Source organism: Asterias rubens, chromosome 6, assembly GCF_902459465.1.
Source record: "Asterias rubens chromosome 6, eAstRub1.3, whole genome shotgun sequence".
In the NCBI taxonomy this organism is placed as follows: Eukaryota; Metazoa; Echinodermata; class Asteroidea; order Forcipulatida; family Asteriidae; genus Asterias; species Asterias rubens.
In genome coordinates this window covers 6,327,436-6,353,201 of record NC_047067.1, presented here as the reverse complement: position 1 = coordinate 6,353,201, position 25,766 = coordinate 6,327,436, and the positions used below count along the sequence as shown (strand labels likewise).

At 39.8% G+C, this 25,766-nt stretch overlaps 2 protein-coding genes and 1 long non-coding RNA gene across 3 annotated transcripts; 1 reads left to right on the top strand and 2 right to left on the bottom strand.

Moving 5' to 3' along the window:
- Window positions 1-673: 673 nt before the first annotated feature.
- Window positions 674-2,181, bottom strand: LOC117291763. The gene is made up of 2 exons (XR_004519193.1): window positions 1,857-2,181; window positions 674-914 (listed from the first exon to the last, which is right to left on the bottom strand). It is a non-coding gene; the product is annotated as an uncharacterized LOC117291763 (long non-coding RNA).
- A 1,246-nt stretch (window positions 2,182-3,427) lies between these two features.
- Window positions 3,428-10,776, top strand: LOC117291762 (NADH dehydrogenase [ubiquinone] 1 beta subcomplex subunit 8, mitochondrial-like). The gene is made up of 5 exons (XM_033773660.1): window positions 3,428-3,525; window positions 4,962-5,176; window positions 5,810-5,877; window positions 7,631-7,721; window positions 9,281-10,776. Exons 1-5 carry the CDS (start codon window positions 3,438-3,440, stop codon window positions 9,371-9,373), a joined length of 555 nt encoding a protein of 184 aa, XP_033629551.1. The 5' UTR covers window positions 3,428-3,437; the 3' UTR covers window positions 9,374-10,776.
- A 9,227-nt stretch (window positions 10,777-20,003) lies between these two features.
- Window positions 20,004-22,777, bottom strand: LOC117291306 (metabotropic glutamate receptor 4-like). Its single transcript, XM_033772944.1, has 2 exons — window positions 20,678-22,777; window positions 20,004-20,459 (listed from the first exon to the last, which is right to left on the bottom strand). The coding sequence occupies exons 1-2, from the start codon at window positions 22,775-22,777 to the stop codon at window positions 20,004-20,006; spliced, it is 2,556 nt and encodes an 851-aa protein (XP_033628835.1).
- Window positions 22,778-25,766: the final 2,989 nt, after the last annotated feature.

Here is a 25,766-nt window from a genome sequence, read left to right as displayed (position 1 = left end):
TAATTGTAGATACAATGTATGTACTTTTTCAAAATGTCCACAGATTTACATTAAACTTACAGGGTTTGAAGATAATGATAGTGGAAAGCTTCCCTTCAAATCTTACTTGCTGAGGTGCTGTAGTTTTTGAGAAATGAGTAAAACAATGTCATGAAAATCCGTTTGTAAATGATTAAAATAATTTTCGTCTCATGAGACGAAAATTATTTTCATGACATTGTTTTACTCATTTCCCAAAAACTACAGCACCTCAGCACATAGTATTTTCAGGGAAGCTTTCTACTATCATAATCTTCAAACTGTGTAAGTTTAATGTAAATCTGTGGACATTGTGTTTTTTGTTAGGAAAAAGTACATATACCCCTTAAGGAAGCAAAGTTTTTTAGAAAACAATTACTCGATGAGATCTATAACAATATGTATAATAACTTTATAGATTGAAAAATCCACGAATATAATACAAATACAGTACATGTATATACCATAAAACCAACCCGTAAAAATTTCATTTCAAAATGTGGTGGCAGCATTCTTGATATAATTGCCGAAAATCTGGAGCAATTATCAACGCAGAAAGAATAACCTGCAACTAGAATACACAGTTTCTGACAGAAACACTTCTCATGAACTTTGTCTGATAAAAACTGATATCTTTTCTTTATGTTTTTCTGTGGCTCTTTTGGTTATGCAGTGACCATCAAGAGTATGACTGTCTTATCAGGAGAAATTGAATTAAACCCAGGCCAAATCATTCCTAATCACCGCAACACTTGGGATACACCAAGTGACAATTACCCAACCTGTCCAGTGCCTTTAAGTGACACAAATCGTGCACCAACATAACCTCGAAATTGTCGTACATGGCAGTGGCGCAGTACACAGGGAGGGATGCCATTTAGAAGCTGCTCTGCAAACTGTAAATAAACATAAACAACCATGTAAAAATGGAGATAAGTCTTTGGGCAGGTTCTCCAAGCTAGCTCTTTATTTATCTCTTACATTCTGACAAATTTTGCTGGCTAAGGGTAAAAGTTTTTATTTTGTTTAATAGAACAAAATCTGACACAAGTGGTGAAAATATATCGGTTTTAAACAAAATTAATGGAGAAGAAGAAAAGAAATTCACCCCCCTTCCCATTTGCCATTGCGATGACCGTAAACAGCAAGCGGCTGCTAGTGACTGATAGCACCTCATCATCCATCCCTCTTTCCCATCATTTCAATACATACACCAGCCTCTAACCCCAACTCCTCCCTTCCACTGTCACATCTTACTCATTACCTAACCCGCCCACTATTTATTTTGTATAGTATAAACACTCCCCTCAATTTTCGTCTTTTCTTTTCCATTATGACATCTTCCCTTACGTAACCAGTATATACAACACAACAGTAACCCTCACCATGGACCTCCATCTCCCCCTCTCCCTGACTACTTCTCCCTCCCCTTTGTTCATCTTTTTCCCTCCCCTTTCTCCTGATACTTGCTCTTCCCCTTCCCCCTCTAATAACATTTCTTACATGTAATCATATTCCCCGATGTATGCATGGTATGCATATAAATAACAAAATACACTTTTTGGTTGGTAAACTAAAAATACAATGTCGTTACAAGAAAATGCCTATACGAATCCTATACACTACTCTAGTACTGTAGTACTACAGAGTACATGTACAGTCAGTAACTAGCATAATAGTACCATAGAAATAGAGCATTGCTCTATAAAGTACAAGTTCCCAAACTACACACCACAGGGTTAAACTGCGTGGTGGTACATGAGGTAAACAAACAGTAACACTACCGCACGGAACATACCAACCAAGGCGGATTATTAATTATTCTATTGAGTACTTACTGGTCTGATCATACGTGTACCGTTTCGATTGGCAACGTACTAGCCTCTTCTGGTTTTCTGAAGCTCCTTCAGTATAAATACCGCTGGTTAAATATAGGATTATTTGCCTGGTTTTTACCCAAAAGTCTCCGAGACGATCCACGCGATCTCCACTTGATGTACTCACGGACGACGCCATGACAGCTACAAAACCGGAGAGTATCACGGACGGATTACTCAATACGGCACGTAAAATGGACTACTTTTGCTCGCTGTGCGCAGACATCGCATGACGTAATGCTACCGTATTTGGTCACCCGGAAAACTGAAAACGGCGGAAGTCTGAAACCGCCACACCGGTGGTCCAACAGAAGGCTATTTGGGTTTGCACACAGTTATTACACACGGTAGGACATCGGGCAAGTGCCTGCCGCACCGGACGGGCCGATAAACGGACCCAAGAATTCGACCAGATTTCCGTCATGGAGCGTGCGGGACACTTTTAACCGACCCAATCCCGTGATGATCGCCGACCTCTACACACCAGCCGAGTGCCTTTATTATACACTCGAACGCACCATCGTCTGGCCTCCGCTTTTAGTGATAAACTGTTACCTGCATGGATCACCTTGCTTGCGGGGCACACCACACTAGGCGTTACAATCTTACATGGGAACAATGTAGATGGGTTTTGTCCGCCAGAGTCATTAGCAGTGGTCCGGCGCTGGTTTTGTGGGTTTATACGTCGAGGTTGTGAGTTGGCCAGAGTTGTGAAAGTAAGGGATGGACTTGCACAAATTAAGGACAACAGCGCCCACCAAATGTATATCATCACCCCACAAATGAGACAATTAAAGCAATTCTCCAAATTGGGGCAGACATTTAAAGGGAAAATCGGAATGTTTGTTTTCTCTCTGCCCCAGATAAAGGTGAATGACTACACCGTGAGGGCAAACAAGTACATAACCGAGCACATTCTACGCTTCGACACAGGCTCCGCCACGTGAAAAATGCAGGAATTCCGCTTTAAAATATTTTTTGTAAAAAGTGGTGCACCCACAATGTGCTGGATGTATACTGCGGGTGTTGTGGGTGCACCATACTCTAAACATCGTGCGCCAAACTAGGTTTAAAAAAATTACACCCACTGTTACTTTTGAATACATTTTATTGGGGAATATGCAATAAAATATTTTGATAATAAAACAATCTGTCTTAAAACTGGGGGGGGGGGGCTATGTGCTGCGGAGATTTGATACATTTAGGAGTTAAAGTTTGTCTTATTTGGTTTGGGAAATATTAGTAGGCCTAAGAAAAGTGCCTCATAAAAAAAACCTGGCAGTAAGTGGGTGGGTTTTTTTTTTTTTTTTTTTGGGGGGGGGGGGGTAGGGCCGAATTAGCAACACGTCCAAACGGAGGGCCTGTATTTTTTTTTAAAGAAATCTGAAGTTTAGTTGTCTGAAAATATATTTTGATCGGTTGTCAAGAGGCTGAGTGCTGTTGGTATAATGTACCACCACCCGCCAGCCAGTCGCACGGTCTTTATTAAATAGCCCCCTCTGTTGATACTCACTGGCCAACTTGCAGTCCAAGAAATCAAACATGGCGGCGCTTTGCAGGCTTTGCTGTCGAAAAGCAGCGAATATTTCTACAGTTGCCAGGGTAGTCTCAGCCCGATACGCAACCTTTTGTAAGTATATCCAAGAGGGGATTGTATTTGTTTATTTTCATTATCAAACCAACCGACATTTGAAGCCCTTTGCAAGGCTTATGTGTTTGCCGGGTGGTCGAATCGGATAACTCTCCGTATACTGTGTGGCGCCACCACAGTGACCTTGTTACTCATTTTTACAAAAAGGGATATCTCATTTTGAGGTAAATTAGATACTATTTCATTGCTTATGGAATGAAAAAGTGGTGACACCATACGGAAACTTCTCCGAATGTGAATCTGCCCCCCCATGGCTACTTCAAGTTCAACCCTAGCGTTAAAAATAAGAGCACAGTTTTATTATTTTAGTTTTGGTTTAGTTTTTTTAAATTAATAATATTTTAATAAGAATATGGACATTTTCTGTATCCTGGATTCCTGCCACAAAATTCCACAACCTTTTATTCACTCGTTAGTATTGTGTGGTATGAACACTGTTTTTTTAAAACTTACTCAAGCACGCAGAGTCAAATGAGATTGAACTGACTGATTTAATTGACTTGATTTATTCATCATCAAGCAAGTACTTCAAAAAAAGACATTTTAAACAGCATTTTATAAAAATTAAAGTATTTTAAGACACTGGACACTATTCAAAATTGGTAATTGTCAAAGACCACTAGTCTTTACAGTCATGACAGTTGGTGTATCTCAACAAACATATCCATAAAACAACAAACATGTGAAATTTTGAGCTCAATCAGTCGTCAAAGTTGCGAGAAAATAATGAAAGAAAAAAAACACCCTTGGACACGAAGTTGTGTGCTTTCAGATGCTTGATTTCGAGACCACATTTATTAAATCTGAGGTCACGAAATCAAAATCTTGGAAAATGACTTCTTTCTCGAAAACTACATTACTTCAGAGGGAGCCGTTTCTCACAATGTGTTATACTATCAACCTCTCCCCATTACTCACAACCAAGAAAGGTTTTATGATAATAGTTATTTTGTGTAATTACCAATAGTGTCCACTGCCTTTATATTAAATGTAAACATTGCACAAGACAAGACTAACATTACATACCAAAGAAAACAATGGCACCGATATTAAACAAAAACAAAAGTTCTTTTTTGTGAATGTTACAAAACGATTTTTTTTGTAATAAGGCTTATTTTTTACTACTATGCACAATTATGTTGTAATGTAGAATAGAAACTATGTAGGCCTACACAAACATAGAGCTTATGAATGGATCCCAACTAAATATTATACCTTATATTGGTTGGACAACCCATCAGCATTGTGTGTTTTTATTTAAATTATGGTATTTGCTCGTTAATACCCTTGAGCAATATACATGATCAATTGAAAAGCTTTTTCTTTAACACATAAATTAGCTTTGAGATGGTTGAATGAAATCATTGATTTCAAATCAGTTCATGAAACGTTTTCACCTTTTCTCCCAACAATAGCTGAAGATGATTTGCCCGGCCTCTATCCTAAAACTCCCAAAGAGCGAGCAGCTGCGGCCAAGAAGTACGGCATGCGTGTTGAGGACTACGAGCCATACCCAGATGATGGCTTAGGATGGGGTGACTACCCTAAGCAGCCGCCAATCCACGATGACGACAAAGATCCCCATGAAGACTGGGACTTTCCCGAGGAGAGACGAAACTTTGGCGACAATGTAAGTTTGATATGACCTTTAATGCGATACCAGGCCTGCCACTTCACGGAGGCAATGGAGGCATGGAGGCGCTAGCCTCAGCGCCCTTGAAAGGATCCAGTGGAAGTTTGCAAATTCCTCGTTATGGTGTATGCTTCGTTTTTGAAAGGGCAAGGGCACCAAGGCATTTTCTCCTTAGTAAAGGGCACCCTATGAGGAAACTGTAAATTTCTACAGAGCATTTTAAAGGCCTGAAAGCATTGACCAGGGGTCTTGGAGGCAATTGCCTTTGCTGTCTCTGTGAAGTATCAGGCCTGGATGCGATAAACAGGCCTGTATGCTATGTTTTTGAAAGGGCAAGGGCATCGTGGCTATTTCTCCTTGGTAAAGGGCACCCTATGAGGAAATTGTAAATTTCTACTGTTGCATTTCAAGGGCACCAAGGCAATGACAAGGGGGCATGGAGGCAATCACCTTTTATGCACAAAGTCTACATGAATAGCCTTTGTTGTTGAGAAACACTCTGCTAGGGTCGAATTGTGAGGCCATTAACCATGTTTTGCACTAACCAACAACTTTTCGCATTAAACCCTTTTTAGACAGTCTTTCAAATTGAGAAACTAACCATTTTATTGTTGTTTGCATTTATTACAGTTGCATATTGAGCAGGATGCATTGTCTCGTTCGAAACCAGCCAAAAATGTATATGAACGAATTCCGCTGTAAGTATTCAGTCTTAGTTAAAGTGAGGTTTGCGGAGAAACCATGAAATAAGGCTCTTTATGAGCTGTGGTGGATTTACAACAATTTTTAGTGTTTTTGAATCACTTTTTCTTCTTCAAACCACCACATGACATATACATGTAGATATTTATTACATGGGGTCTCCGCAAACCTCAATTGATTGATTGTATCTTCACTATGCAAAGCTACAAATCCTACAGTCAAAATACCCTGAACTGTTGCTGTATACTCCTGGGGAAGCAAAATTACAGGAATGTTACATTGATAGATTACTGTAACATTTGCTTGTCATTATTACACAGCTTGCTCTAGAAATTACTGATCCATTAAGCTCCGCCCCTTTACATATTGACCAATCACAACGCAACGAAGGTCCGACAAATAAGGTCCGACATGCGTGCGCATTTGATTGGCGCGCGCGGCAGAGTTGTGCAGAAAGGCATTGGAGAGGCTCACGTGTTCTTGCTCACAAGTGCGTCGTGGGCGGAGCCTAATGGATTGGTCTATTGCACTCAGGAGGAAGCAGACTTACAACTAATTTCATAGAGCTGCGTAAACACAAAATATTGCTTACAAATTTTCTGCTGAGCAAAAGTTAGCAGGATACCAGTCATAGATTGTACACAAGAAATTGCATTTTGGCTGGTAACTATTTTCTGGTTAAAACATAGATTTGTTTTTGCTTTAAGACACTGGAAACTATTGGTAATTGTCAAAGACCAGTATTCGCACTTGGTGTATCTCAACATATATGCATAAAATAACAAACCTGTGAAATATTGAGCCCAATATGTCGTCGTTTGTTGCGAGATAATAATGAAAGAAAAAAACGCCCTTGTCACATGTACATACATGTAGTTGTGTGCTTTCAGATGCTTGATTTTGAGTCCTCAAAACCTAATTCTGAAGTCTCGAAATCAAATTCGTGGAAAATGACTTCTTTCTCGAAAACTTACTTTAGTGGAAGCCGTTTCTCACAATATTTTATACTATCAACAGCTCTCCATCACTCGTTACCAAGTAAGGTGTTACGCTAATAATTATTTTGACTAATTACCCATCGTGTCCAGTGTCTTTAAGCAGCTCTATGAAATTGGGCCCTGATTAAGATATTGCAGTTCCCTTAAGGAACAACCCCTCAAAGGGCCTATCACATGAAGAAACAATCCAAGTTTACTGACACTCCTCTCCCTTTACTTTATCCTGTGTCCTCCATTAGCCTTGTTGAGAAATGGTGGAAATTATACGAGTGCACTGTTTGGGTGTCTACAGACAAATTAACTTACCCAAACCAAATACATTTGGTCCCATAGTCTTATTTTACTGATGTCCACCATACCTCAAAATTACTTAAGTAGTTATAACGGTCTGTAAGATTGGAAAGAAAATCTATTTGAGGGGAGGTCGGGTCCAGAGTGTAACTTGTGGTCTTTTCACCATTTTAATGGGAGACTTTCTGGGACGATAGAGGGCAGCAGACTTACCGGGTAAATCCATTGTTCTCAGAATTATGCGCATGTTCAGAACTACGTAAACAATGGAAATTTACCCGGTATGTCTGCTGCCAACTAGCGTTGGAAAGTCTCCTATTATGTCTCGTTGAGTCTGTTTAAATAATTTTGATGTGCAATTTTATGTTATTTAGTATCTATCCATCCCCTGTCATTGGTGCTTGGGCTGTTGGATGTGCTGAAATAAAATATAAATAATTTTTTTTTGTTTTTTGAACAGGAAAAATCAAGCACTGCTTCTAGGGTCGGTGTTAGGAACCTTTGCTGTTCTATTTTGGCTCGGAGGGAAATACAAGAGCTTCCAGCCTGTGGTAAGTTCATCCATCATCCATCTCCATCACGCTATGAGAATATTCGTTTTGGTTTTGATCCATATACACCGATGTGTGTTAGCGTTGTATACTCGGTACTTGCCTAACTTCTGTGAAAACAAATCACAGGCATATTAGTGGGTGGGATATGAACCCAAGACCTTTGCGATTCTAGAGCAGTTTCATACCAATTAAACCACCGAGATTGTCTGGTGGCTAGAGGCAGTTCGAATCAGCTATAAGAATATTTATTACTTAAGATTTCACACAAGCCTAACTGGAAAAACAAAAAAATATTGTGCTTTGGGTCCCGTACCCAACGAGACAGTAGGTGGAGTTTGATATGGGAACGTAGAAGTGCTGTTGTAATCCACGCGCACATGTGTGACAAATTTAGAACAGCTAGTAAATGTGGTGTTAGGCCGATAAATATATATAGATCTCACCCTAACATAGATTTATATCTCCCTCTTGTGAGTTGGGTAGAGACTCGGATTGTTACCAGGTACCAGGCCTGTCTGCTTTGCTTTTTGAAAGGGCAGGGACACGGCATGAGGGAATCGTAAATCTTTACTGGAGCACTTCAAGGGCACTAAGGCAATGACCAGGGTGCATGGAGGCAATCGTTGCCTCCATGAAGTATCAGGCCTGAGTAACAAAGAGTACAGAATGCTGTTGTTGATCTTGTTGTAAATACAAACAGATTTTGTCATTATTACTCCCATCCTGAAGGAAGTGCATTATTTGCCAATTCAATTTTGCATTAATTTAAAAAATGTACAAATTTGTTGTTAAATATCATTTTTTACCTCCTGATTATATCTGTGACCTTTTTATTCTCAAAAGAAAGACAACATCTGTATATCCAAGGTCAACAAGTGAAACAATACTTGGTGATCATACCTTTGTTTCAGCTGCTCCAAAGTTGTGGAGTGCCGTACCTCTTTGGGGGGGGGGGGGTGTTGTAATTCACTGGAGTATTTAAAGGCTCACCTGTTTAGGGAGGCATATAGTCTGTAATACATCTGTTGTTGATTATGTGTGTGTGCAATTTTGCTCTCTTTTAATTGTTGACTTCACTGAGTTTATTGCTGTGTTTTGTTCCCCCTTTGGGGAGAGGGTGTCTGCTTGTCAGTAATTTGTTTGTGTAATTTTATGCTGTATTTGATGCAGTTGCTTTGGTACAATTGTGTATTCTTAGGCTGTATTGTATTGCATTATGTGATTTTTATTGTTTGTATTTTGATGTTTTTTTTATGCCGAGGGTGCAAATAGGACCCTCGGACATCCTCAGATGGAGAGGGTGCTCTAGAGATGTGCAAAATTATTTTTATTTTTAATTACATTAATATTATTATAATTAATATTATATTATTATTATTCTTATTATTATAAAGCCCAATTAACATCTACATGTATGTACTGTGTGATATTAGATTACACCATGCCAGAGTTTGATTTATCTCTTCTCAAAACATTTAGAAAGTTAATACAAGTGATTATGAAGTGTGGAAAACAATGACTAAAATGTCTTTTTGTCTCCCTCTCTCCTTGTTCAGATGCCCAAACAGCTGCCGTACAATGATCTCTGGACAGAGCAGGGCAATGACCCCAGCAAAGCACCCGAGCAAAGGAAACATTATAGCTTCTAGTGACCATACATTGCAAGCCCTAAGAAACTCATGGGCAAGCACTGGGCCTAATTTCATGACTCTGCTTACCGCAGAATTACGAGCTTACTGTAGTCATTCTCCGCTCACAGCATTGGCATGAAATGTCTGTGCTTGCTGTGTAAGCGAAGAATGGCTACTGTATTTTGTTAGCAGAGCCATCAAATGAGGCCCAAGTGTGTGTTTGGGGATATTGAGCTCCCCCAAGGGGGAGATGAAAAAAGGTATCTAGATAGGTGTTTGGAGTGAATTTGGGGTAGTTTTGTCTCTACGGGAACACTAAAATAGGTCTGTATCATTGAGCAAGGACAGAATGAAACAAGGGTAGAAAAAAAACACTCCTGTCTCTCAAGCGGGATTTGTTGATAGATTACTTGGCTTAAAGGTGTCACTTTTGTTGCGTCTTTTATCACTTTCCTTGAGAAGACATAATTCTTATTCAATCAGAATCTCTAAGACGGTTCCATTTGATATTATTATTCAAACACCTGTTTGTTCGTTTACCAGCTTCTTTGTGTGTTTAAGAAGCAAGCATGCACTTTATGTTTACACTCAAATTTTTATTTATCTCTGAATGTTTTAAAAGAAACAGTTTCATGCTGAGATAGTTGTTCAAATACAGACAATAATATAATATAAATCAGGGAACTGATTTTTCCAGCTGTTAGCCTCTTGCATTGGTCTTTGTTGCTGGGTCAGTGAAAATACTGGCGTGTACATGCCAAGTACACTGTACATCGTTCGGATAGTTAGGGTTTTCCTTAGCCCTACATAGGACTCTTCCTCTGGAGTATAATACGAAGGTGTGAGGCCGCCAGGGCTATGGTTTTCCTAAGCCCGACCTTCTGGGCCCAATTGCATAAAGCTGTTTAGGTCTGTATAATTGAGTAAGTACAGAGCGAAAAACTAGCAGAAAAACTGCTTATAATATCGAATCTCTATGCTAAGCAAAAAATGAATAGGCACCAGTCGCATCAATGTATACTTTATAAAATGTTGCTGGCTGGTAACCTTTTTATTGGGCTAAGATAGATTTTCCTGTGCTTAGTAGGTGTTTGTGCTCACATGCTTTATGAATTTGGGCACTTGAAGGCACACTTGAAGGATGGTGAAAAGGTCTTCCTTTGATCTCAGGGAGGGCGCTGTTTGAGCTTGTGAGGATCTTAAATGCAAAGGGCTCTGTATTGTCAGTTAAAGAGACTCGACAATGTTTAAATGCATGTCTTGTGGTTTACAGGAGCAGTTGGATACCAAGTACATTTCACTAGGAGTCATTAATGTGTTTGATTTTATTTTAATTGAATGCCGAGTGCTGACAGACACTCTGGTGTTTGGAATTTGTAAATAAAAGAAATAAACAATCGAGATTGGATGCGTTTAGTAGATTTATCTTGGTGTATTTTTAAAGATGTTTTATTTATTTGGTTTTCTTCTAAGGATGGATGAAGTGCATTATGATCTAGTTCTTATCAAGGGACAGCATTTGAGATTAGACAGGTTTGCCGTGACACCTCTAAATGAGTTGGGGTGGTTCTCGACGTTTCGATCAGTATGCTCTGATCGTCTTCTGGGAAAAGGTGGACTCTGATGCCGCATGCTGGTCAAGATTTGAGATTTGTTGTTGGCTTGTGGTGGGGTGGGCGGAAGGAGGGACTACTGTAGTGTGATAAAAAAGTGAAAACTTTACCACACCAATCCATTGCAGCCCGGGGTTGTGTAAGTTGGCATTGGGTGCAGTGATTATGTGTTGCAGTATTATGAACATGCATATTATGGCGTTTTGTATGTAATAACGTGTACAAATGTACATAGATATTGACTGCAAAATTAATGCGAGACCACCAACGGTACATAATTGTGAGGGTCAGGTTCTTAAGGCCAATCTCTGACGTAACTTACGAGCCTCAAAGTGTGACGTAGGATTTGGACTAGGTATCTCCAGGTGAAATGAATGTAGGTGAAAGTTCACTTGGACGGGGATCGACCAAGGCTGATGGCAGCTCTCGGACGTAATTCACGGACCACAGAGTGTGACGTCCGATGTTATCTGTCTACTTATTCACATTGCCGAGTTATGTGCAGGCACTGTCGAAAGAGGGCGCCTGCGTACACAAATTACGTCACGAAAAGAAGAGCGTCTGAGCTTTGACCTTTTCCTTTATGCTATCCCTATTTTATTACTTGTTTAAAAAAACATGTTACACACAACACTATAGTTAAAAATAGTTTTAGCTTGCACAAAGATTTATCGCTGCTTAACTGCATTATTAATTCTTCTTGCAGGCGGAAATTTAACTCCGACCTTAAGTATGTAAACTGCGTCAACCATGGTATGTGATAGTGTAAAAACAGTTTTGCTTCGTAATCAGTTTCTTGAATGTGATGACCTTGATCATCTCGGTCTGCTACTCAGATCGTTCTGACAGTCCCTCTGTTTCATACTTTGTCAAGATGGTCTGGGGGTCGTCCGAGAGTATCAGGGTAATCCTGTTTCTTTATTTCCGTGTTTATGTCCCTTTTTTTATATTTTTGATGTAATTTTTATAAATCTGTTCATCTTCTCCATTTTAGGAGGTTTTGTGGAAATACATAAATAAAATAAATAATTGTGGTATAAGATGTTGTTTCCCGAAGTACAATTGGATATGCATTAGGATTGTATAAGCTAATGTTAACGCTAACAGCTTTTCGAAATAAATAATAGCCATTATACAAATTGATATACAACAAGTTTATATAATTTAAATATTAAGCCAACAGCCATACACATTGATATACAATTATGTTTGTTTAAGCATCATTTTGACTGATTATAGTTTCAATATATAAATTGACATACAACACTTTTGCAAAACAAATTCAATTTAACATTTTTTTTTTTTTTTTTTTTAAAACAACACATCGAAGAAAATATCCCTTTGTAATAATACATTACCCTCGTATCATAATTAGTACTGATAATAACATACGCCGAGTACATTTGGCGGGAAATTATCGCTTAGTTCTCTAATAATGAGAAATCCCACTTTTTAATTTAACCTCTGAGTTTTTGGATGTATTATGTTGGTGCAAATTTGGTTAGCCTGATTTGATTAAAATATTTTTCTGTAAAGTCTACTCTACACCAGGCTCTTCGAAAGTAAGTGTTTACACTTTGTTAATGTTACGTTTCTGTCTGTATCCTGTTTCAGTAAGCACAAAACAAATAGGTAGCACTCTGATGTATTTACTCCGTTAATGGTGGTGTCTTCCGTTCTTCTAGTTCACTAATTAAGCCGTGACAATTAAGCTATCCCAATTAGCAAACACTCTGCTGAAAGGATGAACATAATTTTGTTTTCTGGTAGGTGGTTCTGAAAATACTAAGCGATCGCATCTCCCTTTTCGTAATTCGTTGCATTGTGTTGATTTGTCGTTTTTTTTCTTCGTATAATCAGAATCTTATTGTGAATACCAACACGATAACCGACAGTTGTTTTTTGTTTTTTTACGACTGCATATTGTAGTTTTAAAGATTTGGTAAACTTTAATATCGGCCATTGCTGATTCTTACTCTCTTAGGTTCGTATAGGCCTACATGAACAAGTCTTTGTGCTGTAATGGGAAACTGCTTACAAATTAATGTAATACAAAGAGTAATTTTTTTAAGGTATCTTTTTAATAATCCCAGCTATACAGCTCAGTGTTAAGAATATTGTTGGTAGGAATTTCTACTTTAAAAGGAACACGTTGCCTTGGATCGGTCGAGTTGGTCTTTGAAAAACGTTTGTAACCGTTCGTTATAAAATGCATATTGGTAGAAAGATGTTGTAAAAGATAGAATACAATGATCCACACAAACATGACTCGAAATAGCACGGTTTTCCTTTTACCTTGACTAACACGGTCGGCCATTTATGGAACTTTTTGACTCCCATTAAATGGCCGACCGTGTTGGTTCGCAAAGGCAAAGGAAAACCACGCAGTTTCGAGGCAAATTTGTGTGGATCATTGTACTTTTGAAACATCTTTCCAACCATATTCGTTTTATAACAAACGGTTACAAACGGTTTTCATAGACCAACTCGTCCGATCTAAGGCAACGTGTTCCTTTAAGTTTGTCGTGGTTCAGTAACCATCGGACGCAAGTACTGATGCGTGGCTAAGTCATCCGAGTGTGGGTTCGAATCCCGGTCGTGATACTTTTGTACATGGGCAAAGCACCTAACTAATGGGTGCGTTCGTTTAGCTTCCCTGGGTCAACCCCGGTGTGTGTCGGTTGTTTTTCCAGGACGAACGTGGGTAATTATCTGCACACGTTTGTCCTGGGAAAAAAAACACGCCACACACCGGGGTCGACCCAGGGGAGCTAAACGAACGCACCCATAATAGGAGACTTTCCAACGCTAGGCGGCAGCAGACATACCGGGTAAATTTCCATTGTTTACGTAGTTCTGAACATGCGCGTAATTCTGAGAACAATGGATTTACCCGGTAAGTCTGCTGCCCTCTATCGTCCCAGAAAGTCTCCCATTGCTTCTCATCACCCATGAGTAAATGGATGTACCTGCGAAGGTAACGATATTGCTGGTGTGGATTTTTTCAGCTACCCCTGTGCCCGTTTGGTTGCCGATACTTGATACTCCGAAGGTGCTGCTTAATATAGCTACTCTGAATGAGTTAAAGCCATTGGACACTTTCTGGGCAGAACAACAATTTAAAAGGTTCACAGATTTACAAATAACTTACAGGGTTTACAGAAGGGAATGGTGAAAGACTTCCACTGAAATATTATTCCATGAAATGCTTTACTTTTTGAGAAAACATTAAAACAATTATCAATTTTTGATATCGTGCGCAAACAAGGGCGGGTTTTCCCGTTATTTTCTCCCGACTCCGATGACCGACTGAGCCTAAATGTTCACAGGTTTGTTATTTTATATATAAGTTGTGATACACGAAGTTGTGATACCGATGTTGTGCGATTGCTTTAAGAATGCTTAAAGGCACTGGTAAAAATTGTCAAAGACCAGTGTTCTCACTTGGTGTATCCCGAGATCGTGCATAAAACAACAAATCTAAATCACTTTTGGAGGCAATTAGTCATTGCAGTTGGACGAGAATAATTGAAGAATAAACACCCTTGTTGCATTTGTGCTCTCAAAGATGCCTAAAAAAGGCTTCAGGACCGATAGAGTCTTTAAATATTTGAGTGAGAAATACCCTCGTTGCTCACAATGTTTTATGCTACCAACAGATCTTCATTGCTTGTTACTAAGTAAGTTTTCATGCTAACAATTATTATTTTGAGTACTTATCAATAGTGTGCAGTGCCTAAAAGTACCTCGAAGGCTCCTTGACACAATGTTTGAAAGCAACTCATTAATGCCTCTTAATTATATACGTTTTACGAGGAGGGGCCAACTCACACACTCAACTCACCCCAAGAGCTGATACTCCGCAACCTTTAGTTCTATATAATTTGCATGCAGCAAGAACCTTGAGTTAGAGAAGGTCCATCCCTTGAACCGCATTGTAATATTTACATGAGTATCGTATCTAGAGATGAGATTCCAGTGTTTCAGTTGAATCAAGACAAGCACTTGCTTTGGGAGCCCGAGGATCATGAGTTGAATGGACTGTGGTAGACGAGGGTGGTATTTTAGGGCTGACTTTACAGTTAAATGCGCGAAGAAATGCTGCTCTGTACTGAGAACTCATCGCTCCATATATGAACGGGTTAATAAAGACGTTGATAAGCTGAGGCGCTCTACCAATATAATATTTGATAAAGTTGAAATTGAAAGTCTGTGTTGAAAGAAATATCCACTCGGTCAGGGTTACAGCTATGATAGGCGTCTGGCAGAGAAAGAACGCCAAACCGTTAACAATCAGCATTTTAGCAACTTGGTTTCGAACCCGTTGTGCCTTTTGGTCTTTTGATGATCCTGAACCACTCGATGGGGCCCGGCGTTTGTGAAGTTTGAGAATGATTCGAGCGTACATGTAAGCCGTTGATGACATTGAAATGATCCAAGGGATCACTTGTAGTAGATTGAAGATTGTCACAAACGATTGCTCACTCGTTGTAGTTGTACAGTAAGATGTGTAAGATGGGTAGTCTTGAAAAATGTCTTTGTCTGGCCAGATGTAACACTTCACTTGGTACTTTGAATAGCTCGGAGCAATAAGACAACTCACAAGCAATCCAAAAAGCCAACAAGAGGCGACCAGTTTGTAGGTTCGTCGTTTACCGCGGATCCTGAGATGTTTTATAGGATGACATAAAGCAAGATACCTTTCGAATGATACCATGGTTACCAGAGCAACAGATGCATAAAAGGAAGCATACGTAGGTAGAATAAAGACTAAGCACTGAGTCGAACTTGTAAATGTGGTCTGGAATACCACGTTTGATGACACAGTGCTGGGAAGCAATTGAACAGCCGCCATTGTTCCGTACATGAGATCGGCTAGTGATAAATTGGTTATGTACACATCAGTTTCCGATCTTAAGTTCGGGTTGCGGAACAAGACGAAGAGAAAAGTCACATTGGAGAAAACACCGAGAGCAGCAGCACACGAAATAAAGATGTTGAATGAAAATCTGACCATATCAATGGGAAAATATAGATCAGCTGCTTCCTGTGTGACATTAAATGTATCGTAGAGATTGCAGTCAACGGATGATGAAGATGACCCCATGTTGTTATCAGATGAGGATCTTTCCGGAGAGAAATAAATATGAAGGAATTGTTTGTTGCTGTTAATCCCAGAATCGAACAGAGCAGAAAGCGATTCAGGAAACACAAGCTCGGTCTTCTTGCGTGAGCTGGTTCACGGTTTCCTTGCGTGAGCTGGTTCACGGTTTTCTTGCGTGAGCTGGTTCACGGTTTTCTTGCGTGAGCAGGTTCTTCTCCAAAGGGTTGATTTCTAAAGTCGAATACTTGGCAGGCAGAACAGATTGAAATCAATTCTAAGACTATAAAGGTTGTCAGTGTTACTCATTATTTAACACCACGGTGGCTAAGAAGTATATAGCTCATGAGTACAAGCCACATGTTCCATCCTGCACCCTCCGACTGGCCATTTATAGTGCGATGTCCATGCGTTTGTGTATCTATACTTAAACACCCATGACGTAAATACCATTTATAAAAAACATATTTACAAAGCCCTCCACAAATTAAAACCAAATGGACAAATTAAAACCAAATTTTTTTAAGTACTTTATTCAACAAATCGATGTGACTTATTAGTCTCTCTAATGTTGACTTTTCGGTATTAATTAAGTAGTTATTGTTGATGCCTTAATGGGCAGGTGTTTCGTAGTGCAGAAAAAAACAAATGCGTACGGGGACATTCAATGACGAGTGAAGTAAAATGGACCGATAAGACGATGTGACCTCTGACGTCACACGAAAACCATAACATGATTCGCGCGCATACCGCCGGGCAAAACCTTTGTGTTTTGGCAGCCAGCTAGAAAGTGTACGCAATCTTACTATGACTACGCAACTCAGTGCCCGGCGAAACATGACGTATGTAGTGTTTTGTCAACAGAGGGCGGTTTGAATGTAAACATAGGTCACATCATCTTAGGAGGGTGCAACATGCCTGAAACATTGAAATATCTTGTTTTTATTAAAGGCGGTGGACACTATTGGTATAATTACTCAAAATAATTATTAGCATAAAACCTTTCTTTGTGACGAGTAAGGGGGAGAGGTTGATGGTATAAAACATTGTGAGAAACGGCTTCTTCTTAAGTGCCATATTTTTCGAGAAAGAAGTAATTTTCCGCGAATTTGATTTCGAGACCTCAGATTTAGAACTTGAGGTCTCGAAATCAACCATCTAAACGTACATAACTTCGTGTGACAAGGGTGTTTCTTCTTTCAGTAAATATCTGGCAACTCTGATGACCAATAGAACTCAAATTTTCACAGGTTTGTTATTTTATGCATACGTTGAGATACACCAACTATGAAGGCTAGTCTTTGACAATTACTAATAGTGTCCACTGCCTTTAAGCAAATATAAAATATAAAAAAGAGCAAGTTTTTAAAATGCAACCGTTCACTAACCCAATGAAGTTCTCTGAGTTGTTGAAACATAACAAACGAGCTGCACTATTTTTGTCATCTTGGAACTTTACTATTTCTATGATGTACCTATCACAAACTAAAAGAAGATTTTACGTTTTTGAGAGGTTTGCGGTAACACCTATTTCTAAATGACTATCTCTTAATGAGTTGGGGAGTTGAAACCAACGGTTATTTTCAGAACCACCCCAACTTATTAAGAGATGGTCAATGGTGTTACGGCAAACTTTTCCTTATAAGATTTTCGTAGTCAAATTATTGTTTGTTTTCAATAAAACCCGTTGAGTCAAAACATACAGTGTATGATGCTGTTGCGGAAGACCATAGTTTCCCACAGTATCGAGAGTACTATACATTTCCTAAGGGTGGTTACTACAGTGATGATGCTGTGGAATTGGTGTTGTCCCAGTCAGTGTCAATGTTGTTCAAGGGAATCTTCCCCGTTGTCAGCAATAACATACATTGTGAGAATACTTCCTCTCATAAACCACGTTGCAAAGTATAGTACAAGACAGTGTATTTCTGTATCAGATGTGTCGACAAAGCACATCCTCTATAGATACAAATTATTTGACTGTGTCGAAGCAAAAGTAGCAAAACTTGACAGCTTTGTGTGGCGTGATAATTGTTGTCCATGGCTGTGCGTGTCTCAAAGGTGGATAAACAGTGCGAGATGTTATAGAGTGTGACAATGACTAGAAATAATAAACACTTTCTAATAATAATTACGAATGTTTAAAAACAAAATAACACGAGTATAGGCTGAAAACTACGAGATAATTTGTGCATAATGGTGCATTGTATCATAACTAAATATTGACTTCAGTTCGCGAAGAGGGTGCAGTGTAATGACTCGTGGGTCTTTTAAAGGGAAGGACGTTTGGTAATATTACTCAAAACATATACAAACTTAAAAAATGACTTGGTAACTAGCAGTGGAGAGCTGTTGATAGTATAAAACATTGTTGGAAACGCCCTCACTCTGAAGTAACGTAGTTTTTGAGGAAAAAGATGTAGTTTCTCACTAAAATAATAAAAGACTTCTTGCTAGAAATCTTTTATTCCTGTCTGAAAGCACACAAATTCGTCCAACAAGGGTGTTTTTTCTTTCATAATTTTCTCGCAACTTCGATGACCGATTTAGCCCAAATTTTCACAGGCTTGTTATTTTATGCTTATGATGGGATACACCAAGTGTGAACACTGGTCTTTGACGATTACCAAACGTGTACAGTGCCTTAAGAACTCCATACTTTGAGCTATCAACCCCTTCTAACGAAGTGCCGAGTTTACATAAACAGTGTACAAGTATAGCTGAACCTTTACATATCACCTTTGTCTTGTAAGTTTCCCTTTTTCTCTTTTTATTACTATCGCCGATGATGGGGAGGTCAGACAAGACGTCAAGCTTGTACAATGTATGGCTTAATAGACCATGTATAAGTGCATAGGTAACACCGTATCATTGCATCTATGGTACCACCATGTTTGCATTATAATTACGTACCGCCTCCAGATTGCATGACATTGTATGGTAGCTCGATCAGGAAAGAACGCGTCGGTCATGCTTTTTGGGGTATAACTATAGGTGCGTTCGTTTAGCTTCCCTGGGTCACCCCGGTCTGCCCCGGTACGTTCGAATAGCTGTGACGGTGCTCACCCGGGTGAGCCCCCGGTGCCCTGCTTGTGGAGTGGGTCACTTTTGGGTAAACTGAGGTGCATGCCGTCACCATAAGAGGGCGAGTGTGATCGTTCGTTTAGCTCTTGTCAGGGGCTCGCCCGATGGAAGCTAAACGAACGCACCCATTCATAATACTGTGGTCTGAGTATATACTCCGAAGTACAATGTACAGTTGGTGATGATCGGTAAAGTTAAACAAAACACTGAACAAATACTTACGCTAAATGTATTTTACTGTGACATTACTGTGAACAAAAATAATACGTTAACAACCTTTATCATAAAATTGTGAAGCGAACATTCATAAAAGCATTATTGTGCCGTATACTTCATACAATGAAGCCAGATAAATAGGACGCCCTCAAGGAGTAAGAGGAGCTCTTGTGTTTTTGCACCAATCTTCCGTGTCTGTTTTATAATATATATTTCCGCACTGATTTATCGTATAACAACTTGATTCTATTATTTGATTCTATTAGCCGATGTGTTGAAGCACTGTATACTGGGAAAAAAAATTCACAGGCATATCAGTAGGGTGGGATTCTAACCCGGGACCTTTGTAAGGGTAAAAGTAAATGATAATTTTTATATCGAGCATCTATTAAACATTTACGGTACCCACTGCTGAAACATAGGATTCCTTTTGCTACCAGGCATGCGATCTCGATGGTTTAGTTAGCAATGGTCATGGGTTCGAATCCCACCCGATTAATAATATGTCTGTGATGTTTTTGAAAGAGCTCGGGATAGTTTACTGAGTATTTTAATTATAGTACTTTCAAATCGGTGTAAAGGGTATTATCAAAAAATATACGTTATCCCCCGAGGCAAATTTACCATCGACTTGTTAACGGGCGTTGCCTGCTCCCAGTGTCGATGCTAAGGTTCTGGGTTCGCCATCTTGATTATGGACACGGGCCTGGAACCTAATGGCAAACAGCTTCGGAAAATACACGAAGAAAATTGTGATAAACGAATTGGCTACAACGGCAATGGCAAGGAAGGAAACTTTCTGGGACGCGCGAGAGGCCGTTGTGTAAACAGGTACAACCGCAATACCTAATACCAGGGAGGAGTAAACGCTAACGCCAATGAACTTGGACTCGTTGTAGTTATCGGGGACTTTACGGGCAAGCAAAGCAAAGTAGCAGCACAGTAGAACGATTAGGAGGTTGTAAGCACAGAATCCTGGAAAGGCCGGGCTGAAGACGCAGTACAGCTCGATGTGGTCACTCGGCGGTGACGTGAACAGGAGAGCGGGAACAGCCGGTTGTAAAAGTCCCGCGAAAACCACGGCAACAACCTGAAACACAAATTTAAAAAACAGGTCTAAATGTAAGAATGTTTTTATACCACGCATTGGAAATCTTTCAGATAACAGCTATTCTTAAATTAATTGCAAATCTTTGCACCTGTTCAACAGGACAGAATGACATAGCTTATTGACAACTTGCACCTCGGGATGTTGGAACTTCCAAACATGGCCTCTATGGTAGTTCTTCTCGCAAACTTAATACTAACCTGTACTAGAATGAGTGCGGCAGCCATGGCAAGCTGATGACCGGGACTCACAAAGCGAGGAGGCCTGACAGATCTCTTTCCAGCACTGAAAATCCGGTAGATCCTGTTAACCTTGAGGAGAGTAGGTGCGTAGGTCAATGTGAAGCATAATGAGATTAGAGCTTCCGAAGCTGAGCATGCTACGGTAGAAGGTGGTTGCAGAAGTGGGATCACCACAAGGAAGGCTAGTCCTAAGCCAAGAAGGTTCAAGATGCTGAGCTCGCGACTTGTAGCCTTCACAAGCCTGCTGTGCCGATAGTACACCATACCGGACCCTGTTAAACATGAAAGCAGAAACCCAACACCTGCCATAGCCAAGATGCTGGTAATAAGAGGGTCTGCAAGGTCAATGGTCTGAGGTTGGATTGGGATGCATGTTTCGTAGTTATCATTCGGCCAGAAGGTTAAGTTACAGGACACGCACTCGGTACCGTTTAATATAATTGCATTGTCACTACAGGGCTGACAACCCCAACAGCACTTTTGTTCCAGAGGTACCAAAATGTATCCTGCTGAACATGTCTGTCGACAGGAAGAAATTGGTGGTTTGCTATCCAGATTTTCTACACCTGACCACTGAATCAAATCGATCCCTAACTGAAGCCGATCATTGCCCTTCCTGGAGTCCCACTTCCCGATGTTCACAAAATCATATTGGCCATGAGACTGCTTGAGATGAGTGAAGAGATACATGCCTTCAGGATCGCCATCTTCATTCAGATTAAATGGTCCCGTGGCGCCAGTGAAATTAACTCGAAGAAGGTGTTTTAACAACTCCTTGCCATCAACTTGGTCTAACATTGACGAGCAATTTTTGACTGAACCAGACGAGCATGTCTCCGTCAGCAGTGAGTGGAGGCCATGGGCGAATACATGGACGGCATCAATGGGCCCCGCAATGTTGTAGGTAGCTGAGTATCCCTTTGACAGTTGAGAAGTGCATGTTCCCAATGGGGCATGATCAGTACAGTTGTGGTCGAGATACCGCCTCCAGTAGCGAGTGAACCACGGACCGGCGGCGTTAACCAGGCGTGGATCAACTGAGTTCAGGTATTCTTCAAATGCCGGCAGTTTTGGATTGTTCAATCGGGTGAAGATTCCGCCACTTACGAGGTCTTCCAGACCGTAGTGAGGTAGTTCGTATCCCCAGCCATCACTACCAATCCAGGTGATCTTATACGGGAAGTCAGTCTTTGAGACCTGTTGGAGAAAGCTGTACGGTAACGCTCCGGCCGCAAATATGATCACGACGCGGACAAAGCTAAGTCGTTTAAGCGCTAGCACAATTTCTTGTCGATCCCGCTCCGTGTCCAGCTCTGAAAGTGGAGCCGACAGGGCGATGCACACACCGCGTTCTTCCGCCTGCGAGATTAGCTCTCGTGCTCCATGGATCCCGTAGCTGTCCACCGTGTAGATCACAGCGACGTACTCCCAGCTGAAATGTGTCAACAAGTCCACGATGGCACCAGCCTGAAACTGATCAGGCGGCACGGTGCGAAGAGCGAACGGGAAGCGGGCTTTGTTGGAGAGCTCGTTGCTTGTGGCCCAATGGGACACGATTGGCAGTTGGTAAGGCTGGGTTATCTTACTCACTAAAACGGTTTTTGCACTCGATTCTGGACCAACAATACCAACCACCTTGCTTCGGTTTACTCCTCTTTCACAAGCCTGGGAAACACCAAGTGGTGAATCGCTCACAAATGACAATGCAACACCGACTGCTATATCTTCAACCCAACCCGAGTCCCATATTTCAAATCCGAGAGTGATGTTCGGGAGAAGATCATCTCTTGCGTTAACGGACTGAATAGCGAATGCCATCGCCTCTGGGAGGAGCATACCGAGAGATATCTCTTCGTCGGTGAAGTTGCAACTTGAAGGAGACCTGCGAGCTATTGTGAACATCCCACCCAAGATGAGGTCTCCTGGTTGCCGGTAAACATGACAATGTGTCGGTAGGGAGAATTGGTTGACCGTGGCTTTAACCGTTGGGGCAGCGACAACGATGACGGCTACGATTAGTGTTACTGCTGGCGTAAATCTCCGTCCATTGGCAGCCATGGTTCAAATTTGTCGTTTGAGATCAGTGTTGAATGCAGAATGTATAGACGGATTCTAAAGCAGCGATGGTGTGCAATCGATTTCCAGTTAGAAAACTTCTCCCTCAAGCCAACTGTGTGTCATTGCATTGATTAAGTGAACATCTACGCTCTGTGGGGAAAATGAAACAGAAAAAACACGCGTCAACCTCTTGGCATTTTGCATATACTTGTTTTCATAACATTGTTAGCCACCCCATCTGGCCTATAACTTGATAGCAAGGAGTACGCGTCAATATTTATATGCGTAGTGAAACTGCTTGTGAAATGTAAATGTCAGTAGTTTCTTGACTAGTGGGAAAGGCAACACGAATGCAAAGTACCTCAGTTAACAGTTACTTTATATGTAATTGTGCAGAATATTCCAGACGAATGACCTATTTGAATTTCTTAAGCTAAAAAGGAACCAATTTGAGGAGTAACTCCCTGGGATAATTGTCCTTGTTTCGTTGCATTAATATGCTAATTGATGTGCATTGATGCGCTAAGTGCTCTCATTAATCAACATAATGTACGTGGTACACTAGTCCCTTAAAAGCACATGTGTAATATTGGTTATTGTCAAGTAGTTTTGGTTATTGTCAAATACCAAAAACCAATATCCACACTCGATTTAACCCAATTAAGCCACCCCAATGCATGTAATATGTGGTACACTAGTCCCTTAAAAAGCACATGTAGAATATTGGTTATTGTCAAGTAGTATTGGTTATTGTCAAAAACCAAAAACCAATATCCACACTCGATTTAACCCAATTAAGCCACCCCAATACATGTTATAGTAAACCTGCGAAAGTTCAATGTCAATTGGTCATTGGAGTCATGAAGAAAAAAATGAGAACAAACCTTAAATGTTGTCATTTTTTTCTAACCTTGTGTTGGAGTTTTTTTTACTAATTTCTGCAAAACTATGAAATTTCAAGCACCTCAGTGGGAGTTTACCCACCACCATGACCATTTCTAAGTGCATGTTTACCGTGTACGTTTTCTACACTAATCTGTGAATATTTATATTTTTCTCTTACCAATGATATGCACACCCTAGCCATGCTTCAATCTTGCAGTAATAATGACCCCTTCAGAGTTTCCAATTTCCATTATGCTTTAACAGCTCCATTGTAAAGTTGCATATCATTATTCTGTGTATGAAAATCTGATATTTAAACTGTCGAATTTGATGTAAATTAATTTTAGAGATTATTTGTAAATTCTTTCTATAAAAATAAAAACGAGAATTTGATTTAAGTTGTGCTCCTGCGGTGACATTCTGCTTCAGAAGTGGGTGCTCGGGCCAACAAAAATTGTTTATTTTGAAACGAATTTAATTAAAACAGGTATTTTTAAAAGTAGAACATAATGATTCGCATAAATATCCATTGCTTAAATATCCATTTCGCGAAAGAACACGCACCGCTATTTCTTTTTTTTTTCTTTTTTTAATTTGTCTTTCCCAATGAGGTCAATACATGTGTTATAATCACGAAATACTTAATACAACCTGCTGGGTGTTTAAGTGCACGTACAACTCTTGAAGGGATAAGTACCAATTTAAAACAGCGAAATTGGGAGAGATTTGAGGGCAGTTTGTCCCGTGTACTCAGGGTGTCGATAGAGGGACTCATCGAGACAACGGAGATAAATCTAAAGCTCAGGGGCCATTGAGCTGCTTAAGCAAAAAATTCGATTAAGCACGAAAATAGCTTGTTTGTTTTACACATGTTACTAGCAAAAATGTCATGCCAGCAATGGCGCGCAGCGCATGGCGGCGCCCAGCACTTGCGCGCCTGGATCGGTCTATAGAAAGTCACCGACCCTTAATCTAATATTTGAACAGATTTTCAGTCGAATATTTGTCACCAACAATAAAAACATTATTGAGCAATTGGAGAGTATAAATCATGTGGAAACTAATCAAATCACTGTCATGGCAACGAGGATCATTTTAATTTATAGCGCCAACATTTATTCGATTGAAACGCAGTTCATTTGCTGACGATTTAAAAGCAGTTCATTGGCTGGGGTTAAATTGGACACAATAAAACCTCTCATTGATTCAGTGCGCGTGGTAACTGGCCATATTCAAAACACAATGTAAACCAAACGGTACAGAAATCGGTCTTTATGAACATTTGAACATAAAACGGTCTTTATGAACATTTTTGCACATTTAACATGGAGACGTGGCGAGGGACGTGGAAGCATATATATCATTCTTTTAATTTATCTTCAAGATCTTTATACCCGATTATCAGCGACACGGTAACCTTTACCCTTTCAAAACTTTTACACAATAAAAAGACTAATACCATGTCATGTTTGCGGCGCTTTGGCCATCACTATTTACATCCTTGTTACTCTTGTAATAATAAATACAACTGCAAACTGAGGGAAACAAAGTAATTCTTAAAAAAATTACATCACTCCGTGACAATAGTGTTGTATATCTCAAAAAACGACAGAACAGGGTAAAATATATATGTAACGTAAATCTTGCTAAAATGTTTTTTTTGTTTTTGTTTTTTTTTATTGCTGTAAAATTTGAATTTAAATTTCGTGTATTTTGTTTGAACCTTCAATTCAAAACATTACTTATCTTGCCCATATAAAAACCGATGTTTTTGTCTTGTTAAGCCATGTTCACAAAGTACACTGATGTGGCAATTCTTTTCAGGAATTTTTCACAAAAATTTAAAGTTCCTTCGTTTGAAAAGGTATATTAATGATAACATCCACCTCTTAAAAAAACCTATCTCTTTTAATCAGTCACTTCTGTAGTAAACTTTATGAAGCTTAGGGTTCTATTAAATCAATCGCACAACATCGGTTAACAGTATTGTCCAAAGGCCCACACTTCGTTTAACACAAGTAATTAGCATTTCATAGAATAATATTTCTAGGGAAGTCTTTCACCATTACCTTCTGTAAACCCTGTAAGTTATTTGTAAAACTGC